Raw genomic sequence first — 13,802 nt, forward strand, 5'->3', positions numbered from 1 at the left:
GGCCTCTCGGCAGATAGCTCTTTGAGACTGGCCTCTCGGCAGATAGCTCAGTGAGACTTGCCACCCAGTAAATAGCTCTCTGAGACTTGTTTCCCAGCAGATTGCTCTCTGAGACTGGCCTCTCAGCTATCTGAGACTTGCCACCCAGCGGATTGCTGTCTAAGACTTTCCTCCCCGCAGATAGCTCTTTGAGACTGGCCTCTCGGCAGATAGCTCTTTGAGACTGGTCTCTCGGCAGATAGCTCTTTGAGACTGGCCTCTCGGCAGATAGCTCTTTGAGACTGGCCTCTCGGCAGATAGCTCAATGAGACTTGCCACCCAGTAGATTGCTCTCTGATAATGGCCTCCCAGCAGATAGCTGTCTGAGACTAGCCTTCCAGCAGATATTTCTCTGAGACTGGCCTTCCAGCAGATATCTCTCTGAGACTAGCCTCCCAGCAGATAGCTCTCTAAAACTTGCCACCAAGCAGATAGCTCTCTGAGACTAGCCTCTCAGCAGATAGCTCTCTAAAACTTGCCACCAAGCAGATAGCTCTCTGAGACTAGCCTCTAAGCAGATAGCTCTCTGAGACTTACCACCCTGTAGATAGCTCTCTGATAATGGCCTCCCAGTAGATAGTTCTCTGAGACTAGCCTCCCAGTAGATAGCTCTCTGAAACTGACTCTCAGCAGACAGCTCTCTAAGACTGGCCTCCCGGCAGACGGCTCTCCGAGACTGGCCTCCCGGCAGACGGCTCTCCGAGACTGGCCTCCCGACAGGTGGCTCTCCGAGATTGGCCTCCCGGCAGGTGGCTCTCGGAGACTGGCCTCCCGGCAGGTGGCTCTCGGAGACTGGCCTCCCGGCAGACAGCTCTCGGAGACTGGCCTCCCGGCAGACGGCTCTCGGAGACTGGCCTCCCGGCAGACGGCTCTCGGAGACTGGCCTCCCGGCAGACGGCTCTCGGAGACTGGCCTCCCGGCAGACGGCTCTCGGAGACTGGCCTCCCGGCAGATGGCTCTCGGAGACTGGCCTCCCGGCAGACGGCTCTCCGATACTGGCCTCCCAGCAGACGGCTCTCCGATACTGGCCTCCCGGCAGACGGCTCTAGCCTGCCGGCAGACGGCTCTCCGATACTAGCCTGCCGGCAGACGGCTCTCCGATACTGGCCTCCCGGCAGATGGCTCTAGCCTCCCGGCAGACGGCTCTCCTAGACTGGCCTCCCGGCAGACGGCTCTCCTAGACTGGCCTCCCGGCAGACGGCTCTCCTAGACTGGCCTCCCGGCAGACGGCTCTCCGAGACTGGCCTCCCGGCAGACGGCTCTCCGAGACTGGCCTCCCGGCAGACGGCTCTCCGAGACTGGCCTCCCGGCAGACGGCTCTCCGAGACTGGCCTCCCGGCAGACGGCTCTCCGAGACTGGCCTCCCGGCAGACGGCTCTCCGAGACTGGCCTCCCGGCAGACGGCTCTCCGAGACTGGCCTCCCGGCAGACGGCTCTCCGAGACTGGCCTCCCGGCAGACGGCTCTCCGAGACTGGCCTCCCGGCAGACGGCTCTCCGAGACTGGCCTCCCGGCAGACGGCTCTCCGAGACTGGCCTCCCGGCAGACGGCTCTCCGAGACTGGCCTCCCGGCAGACGGCTCTCCGAGACTGGCCTCCCGGCAGACGGCTCTCCGAGACTGGCCTCCCGGCAGACGGCTCTCCGAGACTGGCCTCCCGGCAGACGGCTCTCCGAGACTGGCCTCCCGGCAGACGGCTCTCCGAGACTGGCCTCCCGGCAGACGGCTCTCGGAGACTGGCCTCCCGGCAGACGGCTCTCGGAGACTGGCCTCCCGGCAGACGGCTCTCGGAGACTGGCCTCCCGGCAGACGGCTCTCGGAGACTGGCCTCCCGGCAGACGGCTCTCGGAGACTGGCCTCCCGGCAGACGGCTCTCGGAGACTGGCCTCCCGGCAGACGGCTCTCGGAGACTGGCCTCCCGGCAGACGGCTCTCGGAGACTGGCCTCCCGGCAGACGGCTCTCGGAGACTGGCCTCCCGGCAGACGGCTCTCGGAGACTGGCCTCCCGGCTGCTGGCTCTTAGAGACTGGCCTCCCGGCTGCTGGCTCTTAGAGACTGGCCTCCCGGCTGCTGGCTCTTAGAGACTGGCCTCCCGGCAGACGGCTCTCGGAGACTGGCCTCCCGGCAGACGGCTCTCGGAGACTGGCCTCCCGGCAGATGGCTCTCGGAGACTGGCCTCCCGGCAGATGGCTCTCGGAGACTGGCCTCCCGGCAGATGGCTCTCGGAGACTGGCCTCCCGGCAGATGGCTCTCGGAGACTGGCCTCCCGGCAGATGGCTCTCGGAGACTGGCCTCCCGGCAGATGGCTCTCGGAGACTGGCCTCCCGGCAGATGGCTCTCGGAGACTGGCCTCCCGGCAGATGGCTCTCGGAGACTGGCCTCCCGGCAGATGGCTCTCGGAGACTGGCCTCCCGGCAGATGGCTCTCGGAGACTGGCCTCCCGGCAGATAACTCTCCGAGACTGGCCTCCCGGCAGATAACTCTCCGAGACGCGTTCCGGCAGGCTCTTCTCGGTTCCTGACAGTATTTTGCATACAGGAAACATAGAAAACACAGCATCTGCCCTTTGGCGAGTTGCCATGATGTGACCACCAAGGTATGTTCTATCTGCAATTTCAGACAGGGAGAAGGTGCATGTATTATTTTTGGAATGCAATGGATCCTGGTGACCCCCCTTGAATTTAGATTGAAAGAACTGCATTTGCCTCACACAGCAGGTGTTGAGAGAAAGTTTATAAAGGGTTTCAGACAGTGTTTGACTGGATGGGGCCTGGGTACCACTGGCACCACAACAGTATGCTGTATCAACGCAAATTAATTGGTTCTAATTGTATTACATTTTTAACATTCAGCTTATGCTTTCTTTTCCAGAGTGGCATCAATACGATGACGTTTGCATGAAAGAAACCAAAAACATGGCAACTAAGTTAATACAATGGTGGACAGACAAATTTTCATATTTATTTCAAGCAAAACAAATGGCAGGAAATGTCATGCTTGATAAGATCTTCAAGGCTCTTTCAATGTGTGATGCCAACAGTCTTTCAAGGTTTTTTAATCAGCTATTACAGTTTTATATTGTGCATGCAGAGCCCAGGGTGTTTGCAGAAAAACCCAAAATATGGAAATCTCATGGATTTGAAAAACACCAGGTAATATGGTGTTTTATCTTATTATACTAATCTTCTTAGGTGTCTTCATTCTGGACTCATTTATATTTTAGCCTATTCAGTGGCAGAATCTTAAACCCCCCAGATTATTTGTAATTTGGTAATATTATGAAGAAATGTAATGATATTCAGACACACATAAGATGGCAAGATGACAGTTTGCATTTATTGAAAATGTCCACATGGAAAGAAAATAGAATTGATCACTTGCTTACTGCAGTGTTCTTCATCTGGCAATTTTACTTTGCAGCATCACATATAAGTTGGCTTTCCCCTAAGCTGATAGGACAGGAAATTAAATTAACTGTCATATAAAGCCTACTCCTCAAGTTATAAAGATCAGATGAATTCTGAGAAGGGAGGGGGCTTGATGCTGCCATGATAAATTGCCACACAAAAAACTAAAAACTGCTATATAGCTGTGATGGACCACCTGTCACCCCGACCGGGTGTCTCCGCAAATCAATACTCCTAGTGCTCACTGAGGACTCCAAGCACTCCACCAGACACCATCAGCACCATAGACTCCCCAAACCGCAGCAGCTTCCAGTGGGTGAACCTCTCCTACTCCAGAGAGTATAACAGGAACAGTTTTTACAAGAGCTAGTTGTAGCGGAGAGCTGATTTCTCACAGCTTAACTCCACCAATATATCCAGAGAATGCAGGAACAAGTAATAAATCCAAGAGAATATCCAGCACAATCAGCAATAAAGTCCCATAGTATCCCATCACCTTTCCCAATCACTGGACGACACACAGTATCTGGAGTAGAACTGACTGTACTGGCACATACAGCCTCTTTTACTCCCAATCCACAAACATAGTACTGCCCACAGGGTTTTACAGAGCAACCAATCAATACGTACAATACACACAGACACTCCCACACAAAATCCTCCCCTCTGCCTGTGATATGATTACTGACATAATGGGTAATATAATTATCACAGACAGAGAAATACAGTTTTATAAAACATATCACAGGGACCCCAAAACATGCAATAACACCATATAAAACCGGGGGATCTGGGTGAACCACATATCCAAAATTCACCCAGATCTGTTCAGTAGTTTGGAAGATACAGTTTAATGCAGATTCCGCAGAACATATACAGATTATATAAAAAATAATTACTGTATAATGTGTCCCCTGTTGTGTAGTTTAAAACTACTACACAATGTCTTTGTGCACCAAATACCGGCGAGATGGCACCGTGTAGAAAAGTCAAAACAGTGTCTGTGAGTTAAAATGGCCGCCATCCATTGTTCTCACCATGTGCTTCATCCATTGTTCTCACCATGTGCCTCTGATACATGAAATGGTGGCCACCCAGTAACTCCACAGTATGTCCCCAGATGGTTCTTAAAGGGCCAGTAGTGCCATTCAACATCCCATGAATCCCAGCCATTGTACTTAAAGGGTCCCATCTTTCTGGGACCATAATCACTGGGCAGGAGGTGAACCATCAGCCCCCTCCAGGAAACTGGAGCATACTCTGTTATAGGACCCAGTCCGCTACACTAGTGATTATGTGAAGGAGTATACAATCCCCAGAGTGAATATAGCTGTCCCCGCCACACATGAGACGAGGCTCTATGTTGAGGGTGAAGAGGAATTGATTTTAATGGTGCCACACTTGGCCTTTTATGACAATCCCCATGCAAGGGACACTCCCACATGGACCTTGTGGGGAACTCTGTTACAAAGTCACAGACCAATAATAACAGTGTTACAATGCATGACACTCCAATATACAATACAATAAGCCTTCCCCTTTACTTAGGATATAATTGAGTCAAGCACTATACTAAACTCAATTATCTCCAAACACCAAAAAAACATACATTTTTACAAAACCCCCGAAATAACTTAAAACACATAAAATCCCCACAAAACTTATATCCCCTGATAGCCCTAATCTAGGTGACCAACATATCACCCAGATCAGTTCAGGGGTTTAGGAATTTCCTGGAAGTCATAGTTTTTACTGACTGCACGCATAGTCCCATGCCCAAAACGGTTCCATAGAATCACAGCTAAGTGCCGCTGGCGACCGACCAGGAACCGTGAAGTTTTCATGCCGAAAATAGTTCCAGGGCATACGTGGCTAAGTCCCCCGAAAGTCTATTTGCGGTTTTGGTCCATGCGAACGGCCGCCAGGGAGCTAGTGTTCGGTTCTAGGGAAAGTGCCAAACCAGGGGGAATAAAATATGTGTCTTTACAGTCGTTGACTTGGCCCATAGTCTTTTGGCAAGAGGCTGGCCAGCAGGGCCTCCAAGCACCGTGACGAGATTCAGTTCATCACAATAGCTAATATCTAATACATTTCCTGGCTAACCATGGCAGTATATTAGAATTCCCCCAAGCCTAAAATGAAGAAAGGGACACATTTTATTGCTCAGTCCAAACATTTTATTAAAATCAGATTTGTTTCTTGCCATCACATCCAACTGATAGCGTTTTATATTTTCACAAGATAGCAGCACTCAAAAGAACTTAATGGTATTAAAAAATATATATATCAGGAGAATGGGTATCCTTGTGGTGCAGATCTATTACACTAACGTGTTTCTGCTGCAAAGAGGCTTTATCAAAGTGTTACAGCATTAGAGGCCTATCCTGTTTAAATAGCAGATACAATTGATTACATCATTACAATTAGTGACATCATCAATCATGTGATACAGAAAACATATTAAAACGTATTAAAGCAAGCAATAATACAGTGTAGATGGGAGGGGGACATAAAATGGGTATAAATTATCAAATGGATAAACATAAATCTTAAAATTGGGGAAGATAAAAGAAGAGATGTGTTCGTTTTAAGAAGGGCACCAAGATGGCTGCCAAATTATGTTAATTGGGGACACCAACATGGCTGCCGCTGGCTTAATTATACCTATGTCAAAAGTGTGGATGGAGTACCTAAATCCCTACTATAGGGGATGGGTAGATGGAAGAGATGTCTCCCTGCTGAAAACAAGCATTTTTAGGTGAACAAAAGTAAAAGAAGAGGGAATTAAAAAAAAAATTCCATCTTTATAAAAAAAATAGAAAAAACAAACAAACAAAATGGCAACCCCAACCCAAACCACATGATCAACTGGGGTCGCGTTGCCATGGAGACCATCCCTACACGGTATTGTAGTGCAGGGGGTAAGGGAGGGCTGGCCTTATGGTGGGGATGACAGAAATGACCTATGTCACATGACTGGCTGGTTCACGTTGTCATGGAGATAGGAAACACTTAGTACCTGAACTGAGAGGAAACAAAGGGAGGAGGCTGGCAAGAGGAAAGGACAACAGGATCCTCCTTCTACCCCATAGAATCATGGGGAATGTAGTAAAAATGAAGAAATACATGCCTGAAAGAAACTAGAAGTGAGAGTAAAAAGGAATATAACTAAAACATAAAATAACAGTACTAAGAGAATGGAACTTAGTAAAAATTAAAAAGATACAGAATAAAAACTCTGGGCAAGTGTAAAAAAAGGTGTGATTAAAAGTATAAGAGAAAGAGGATCAGATAAAATAAATGTAAGAGACCTTGGGACATGAAAAGGTGTCATACATTGTTTATAAAAACAGAATAAACACTTTAGTACCCATGGCAGATGTAAAAGTGGTGTGGTTAAAAATATTATACAAGAAAGAGGACCAGATAACATTAATGTGGGGGACCTTGGAACATAAGATCATAAAAGAGTCATAGTCATAGATTATTATTATTAAGTGTTCTTGCATAGCAAGACCACTTACTGTTATCTCACATATATATTATTAAGTGCTCTTGCATAGTAAGACCACTTACTGTTCTCTCACATATATATTATTATTATTATAGCCAAATTTGCCACCCTAACTCCTCCCACAGTTTTTACACTACATAGACAAAAATATACCAAAACGTGCAGATTGTTCCCGATCGGATTGCTATTACTTTGTGGAACGTTTCGCCGAATGGTTCTCGGAATATCGTCGTTCTTGTGGCAAAATTTGTCCCATAGGAATGAATGGCAAAGCTAGAGTGGGAGACATACTATACATCAAAATGTAGGTCTGGGTCTTGTGAATTTCACAATATAAAGCTCTTCACTGTAGGATTTATAGTTTTTAAAATACGACCGTTTGAAGATGGCAACCGCAAAAATACTCTGACCTGTGCCAAGCTGCAGCAGCAAGTGATGTCATAAACAGGGCCTTTTGCACCTGCTAATGTTTTTATAACTGTATGTTTTAATGTAACTGTGAAGCACTTTGGGCAACAACATTGCAATTAAATGTGCTATATAAATAATAACAGTTACTCCGCCCACTCCAGTTGTAGACTACTGGTGGAGGCAAGAACACTTCACACAATTTCCCCAGAAATTGTAGCTTTTCTAGTTATTATTCTTATTCTTATTATAGCCAAATTTGCCACCCTAACTCCTCCCACAGTTTTTACACCACATAGACAAAAATATACCAAAACGTGCAGATTGTTCCCGATCGGATTGCTATTACTTTGTGGAACGTTTCGGCGAATGGTTCTCGGAATATCGTCGTTCTTGTGGCGAAATTTGTCCCATAGGAATGAATAGCAAAGCTAGAGTGGGAGCTGGCAAAAGCTGAAAAATCAGGACATGATTTCTAAACTGCCACCACTCCCTCATTTTCAGGCCCACCTACACAAATCTTATATCAAAACGTTCAGCTATCCCTGCTGCCACTAGAAATGTCCACAGCTAAGCCATAGTCCTTATAGTTTTCACAATATGACCATTTGTTTGCAACTCACACAGTCCATTGACATTCATTGAAACTTTACTCTGCAAAGCTCACATTTGAAGGGCAATTTCTAAACTGCGACTGTGCCTTCATTGTTAATATCTCAGAGACATACTATACAGGAAAATGTAGGTCTGGGTCTTGTGATTCTCACAATATAAAGCTCTTCACTGTAGGATTTATAGTTTTTTAAAATATGACCGTTTGAAGATGGCAACCGCAAAAATACTCTGACCTGTGCCAAGCTGCAGCAGCAAGTGATGTCATAAACAGGGCCTTTTGCACCTGCTAATGTTTTTATAACTGTATGTTTTAATGTAACTGTGAAGCACTTTGGGCAACAACGTTGCAATTAAATGTGCTATATAAATAATAACAGTTACTACGCCCACTCCAGTTGTAGACTACTGGTGGAGGCAAGAACACTTCACACAATTTCCCCAGAAATTGTAGCTTTTCTAGTTATTATTCTTATTCTTATTATAGCCAAATTTGCCACCCTAACTCCTCCCACAGTTTTTACACCACATAGACAAAAATATACCAAAACGTGCAGATTGTTCCCGATCGGATTGCTATTACTTTGTGGAACGTTTCGCCGAATGGTTCTCGGAATATCGTCGTTCTTGTGGCGAAATTTGTCCCATAGGAATGAATAGCAAAGCTAGAGTGGGAGCTGGCAAAAGCTGAAAAATCAGGACATGATTTCTAAACTGCCACCACTCCCTCATTTTCAGGCCCACCTACACAAATCTTATATCAAAACGTTCAGCTATCCCTGCTGCCACTAGAAATGTCCACGGCTAAGCCATAGTCCTTATAGTTTTCACAATATGACCATTTGTTTGCAACTCACGCCGTCCATTGACATTCATTGAAACTCCACTCTGCAAAGCTCACATTTGAAGGGCAATTTCCAAACTGCGACTGTGCCTTCATTGTTAATATCTCAGAGACATACTATACATCAAAATGTAGGTCTGGGTCTTGTGATTCTCACAATATAAAGCTCTTCGCTGTAGGATTTATAGTTTTTTTTTTTTTTTTAAATACGACCGTTTGAAGATGGCAACCGCAAAAATACTCTGACCTGTGCCAGGCTGCAGCAGCACGTGATGTCATAGACAGGGCCTTTTGTACACCTGCTAATGTTTTTATAAATGTATGTTTTAATGTAACTGTGAAGCACTTTGGGCAACCACGTTCCAATTAAATGTGCTATATAAATAAATAATAACAGTTGCTCCACCCACTCCAGTTGTAGACTACTGGTGGAGGCAAGAACACTTCACACAATTTCCTCAGAAATTGTAGCTTTTCTAGTTATTATTATTATTATAGCCAAATTTGCCACCCTAACTCCTCCCACAGTTTTTACACTACATAGAAAAAAATATACCAAAATGTGCAGATTGTTCCCGATCGGATTGCTATTACTTTGTGGAACATTTCGCCGAATGGTTCTCGGAATATCGTCGTTCTTGTGGTGAAATTTGTCCCATAGGAATGAATGGCAAAGCTAGAGTGTGAGCTGGCAAAAGCTGAAAAATCAGGACATGATTTCTAAACTGCCACCACTCCCTCATTTTCAGGCCCACCTACACAAATCTTATATCAAAACGTTCAGCTATCCCTGCTGCCACTAAAAATGTCCACAGCTAAGCCATAGTCCTGATAGTTTTCACAATATGACCATTTGTTTGCAACTCACGCCGTCCATTGGCATTCATTGAAACTCCACTCTGCAAAGCTCACATTTGAAGGGCAATTTCTAAACTGCGACTGTGCCTTCATTGTTAATATCTCAGAGACATACTATACATCAAAATGTAGGTCTGGGTCTTGTGATTCTCACAATATAAAGCTCTTCACTGTAGGATTTATAGTTTTTAAAATACGACCGTTTGAAGATGGCAACTGCCAGTGAAGTGAGCAATTTGGAGCAGTTTGTTTTTAACCGCTCTTCTCTGCCCTATTTGAAATCTATTAGTTCCTGTTGGCAGTTGGCGGAATGTTCGAGGGATTTGAAACCCTGTGTAACAAGGCTGCAATATGAAGATGCTGTTATATATGTATTAATAAAGTGAGTACTTTATAGTAAAGTACTAATAAAGCGAGCCTCTCTTGGCAAGCTTATTACCTCTTTTGGATTCAAATACCACCTGTACGCTGATGACACCCAGATATATCTCTCCTCCCCAGACCTCTCCCCTAATGTCCTGCAACGTGTCACCTCTTGCCTTTCTTCTATCTCTGATTGGATGTCCTCCCGCTTTCTGAAACGGAATCTTTCCAAAACAGAACTTCTTGTCTTTCCTCCTCCTAATATTAATCCCCCTCTCTTGCTCTCCCTTCAGATTGGTGGTACCCATATCAGTCCATCCTTACAAGCACGTTGTCTTGGTGTTACTTTTGATTCTGGCCTCACCTTTGAGCCTCACATCCGGTGTGTTGTCAAATCATGCCAATTCCACCTCAAAAACATCGCCCGCATCCGCCCCTTTCTTACACAAGATGCTACTAAAGAGCTTGTCCATGGACTATTGTAACTCGCTCCTAATTGGTCTTCCCAATAGCCGTATTGCCCCGCTACAGTCTGTAATGAATGCTGCCGCCAGACTGATTTTCCTCTTTAGTCGGTCCTCTCACACCTCACCCCTCTGTCAGTCCTTACATTGGCTTCCTGTATCCTATAGGAGTCAATTCAAAGTGCTAACCCATACCTATAAAGCACTGAATAATCTTTTCTTCATCCTCCCGTTTTCCTCGGTATGCGCCGATACATCACTTCCTCTGACGTGTTTCCCCAGATGCCTTTAACACGGATCGCGGCACGAAGAAGTCCCTCTGTCAGGGGAAGATTTTCATCTTTGCCCTCCTCCGGTCTCGGCAGTATTGAATGTTGTATCTGGCGGGGAGAACGGAAGTCCTTAAAGTGACATTTTTCAAGAACACAATGTATAAATGGAAATAGAAATAGGAGCATTAGTATTTATGTTTAAAAACACATAATAAGCATACACATAATTTTACAGCAGTGATCATAATGAAAGAACCCAAGCCAAAGAATTACTTATCCTCTATTTTGGGTATATTATGGGATAAATGGCCCAATAGAACACATAATTATTTATAAGAAATCTATACATATAAAAATTAACTTAATAATCGAACATTCAGAGGGTTTTTTTTATTTTGTATTTTATTGTTTTTTTACAACCGGTAAATTGGGGAGGGTGGGGGGGGGGAGGATACAGAAGGAAAGAAGGTGGAGGGGGGGTGGAACAGTCTCATTTCAGTATGTTGTTTCAACTGTCTATGCAGTAGTACAATATAATACAATCATGCGGCATGGTTACATTTCTTAGTCGTACAGCGTGTGGCAGTTTAACCTCAATATACAGCAATGCCTCACTACCTTGACTCGACAACTTGATGGACTCCCACGTACATGCTCCATACACAATACTCATATACATCACTCTGGTATCTGTACAATTATAATCCCTTTCCAGTTACCTCCAGCCAGGGGTGTATTTACCACAAGGCAAACAAGGCATTTGCCTAGGGCGGCACTTTCAGGGGGGCGCCAAAAAACGCCGCCCCAAGTGCCCAGGTAAATGCCTTGTTTGTTGTGTGTACTGGGGGGCCCAAGAAATGGCTGCCACCTTAGGGCCCCCCTAGGTGTTAAAGTACTAATATTCTAGCCGGGCGATGAGGAAGATATGTCCTTTTAGATTAAAAAAAAATATTAATAATTGGTGAGTGTATGATTAAATGTGTGTGTGTGTGTCTGGCAGTGAGTGTGTGTTTGTGTCTGACATTGTGAGTGTGTGTCGGTCAGTCAAAAAAAAGGCCTGGACACGAATTGGTGGGTCAAATTTAGATAAGGGAGAGACGAAATTAGTCGTGCCTAGGGCAGCACAAATCCAGAATACATCACTGCCTCCAGCCCAAACCCAGGTCCCATCTAGTTTGGATAGGTGGTCACGCCCTGTGTCTACGTCTTCCCTATTTGAATTGTTGGGTTCTTCTATGAGTTCAAAGTGTGTGTGGGGGGCACTGGATGCTCATGTAAACTGGCTATGTTACAGGTGTGACTCCTAATAGTCTGGGTTGTCATCTCTCCAGGTGCGCCACCGTTCCCACGCTCCCTTATTCTGGTGATTTTCTGGATGTGCCTTTGTGAACCACGTTTCATAAATTAGTTGCTTATCTATGTCCTGTATAAGGGCAGATGTATTAGGGGGCTTTATAGTTTTCAAGGCTCTTGCTATCAGTCTTTGTGCGGTCAGCAGGACATGGCACATTAGTTTTCTTACTGGTGTGGGTATGTCGTTAGGGATGTCAAGTAATAGAAAGGTTGTGGGCTCAAAGGTCAAGTCAGTATTGGTGACACTGGCGATGAGCTTATGGACCTCTTTCCAGAACCTAACTAGACGAGGGCACCGCCACCAGATGTGGAGGACCGATCCCCTCTCTTGTTTGCATCTCCAACATGTCGGGGGGGGGGGTGTGGGTATAGTTTGTGTAGGCGGGTTGATACCATGTACCACCTACATATTGTTTTCTGGTGTTGTTCTATGAGTGGGGTGGATTTAATCAACCGCCTTGTAGAGGAGGTAATGCGTTTCCACCTACTTTCTGTGATTGTGGTCTGGAGATCTGAGTCCCAGTGTCCTGCCTGTGTTGAGCTATGAAACGGCTGGTATACCTGGAGGAGCTTGTAGCATCCGGAGAGTGGCTTGTACCTGGGTGGAGGTTTTCCCGATATCCCTATTTGTTCCCAAAGTGAAAGCACCTCTGGCTCAGGGTTTTAATAAAAAAAAAAAAAAAGTGTTGAAGGAGGATTTAAAGGAGTAACATGAGATAGGTATGGGATTGGTGTGGTTTTTTGAATTACTACATGATGGGTTTGCTCAGGTAGGACCAGGGTTTGGAGAGACATCACCAGCTGGTAGGAGCAGAAGGATAGAAAGGAAGAGAAGGTGGGAGTAGGATTTGTATTTAGAGGATTTAGAAAGAGTTGGTGGAGATAGGCTAGAAAGGTGTAAGTAGAGTGCATGGGATGAATAGAGAGAGAGATTTTAGTGATGAGAGAAGTTAGAGTGCAAGTGAAAAGCAGAAGGGAGAACATTATTAAGATAAAATGTTGTCATTGTCATGGTAGAAATAGAAGCTGCCTCACCCCTACTGGATCGACCAGAAACCACTATTGCACAGCCTTTTTTAATTTTTTAATTTCAAATTTCTTATCTCCAGCTATGTTAATATTCTCCTAAACCCTGCAGGAGCATCCTGTATAAACGTCTAAAGCAAGTTAACATCTCATCTGGTCAAAATGGCAGAGAATTAAGCTATAAGACTGCAGGGGCATGATTTACACCAAAACTGCTCCATTAAGCTAAAGTTGTTTTGATGCCTGTGTCCTTTTAAATTCATGGGGTAATTACAAAAATACATTTAGTTCCAAGAAAACAGACAGTCAGAATAAGTTATAATCAGGGTAAAATGTAAGGAAACCACATATCAGTCTGTTTTCTACAGGAGAAAATAAATAGAAACATAAAATCAATTGAAAATTTTCTAAAAAAAAAAACCAAAACAAAACAAATGCAATCATGTTACGTCTGACCTAAAATTTGTGTAAGAAAAAGTGTGGAGCATCTCAAAAAATACAAAAGTGAAAAAAATATTAAAATGGTTATCTTATATACTTTTTGCTATGATTTATGCTTTATTGATGCATTTTATAATGTGATATGTTTAGCGCATCTTACCTTCTATATAAGATCACCGTAGAAAGATAATGTGTCAGATTCAC

The 13,802-nt window shown here is 45.1% G+C and overlaps 1 protein-coding gene across 1 annotated transcript in view; it reads left to right on the top strand.

Annotated features, from left to right (window-relative positions):
- Positions 1-13,802, top strand: part of LOC134585304 (E3 ubiquitin-protein ligase RNF213-like) — an 86,227-nt gene that overhangs the window by 18,897 nt on the left and 53,528 nt on the right. Inside the window, exon 4 of the mRNA XM_063440724.1 lies at positions 2,908-3,188. Within this exon, the coding sequence (XP_063296794.1) occupies positions 2,908-3,188 (281 nt within the window). The remainder of the gene's footprint in view (positions 1-2,907; positions 3,189-13,802) is intronic.

This window comes from Pelobates fuscus, unplaced genomic scaffold (assembly GCF_036172605.1).
Source record: "Pelobates fuscus isolate aPelFus1 unplaced genomic scaffold, aPelFus1.pri H_1, whole genome shotgun sequence".
In the NCBI taxonomy this organism is placed as follows: domain Eukaryota; kingdom Metazoa; phylum Chordata; class Amphibia; order Anura; family Pelobatidae; genus Pelobates; species Pelobates fuscus.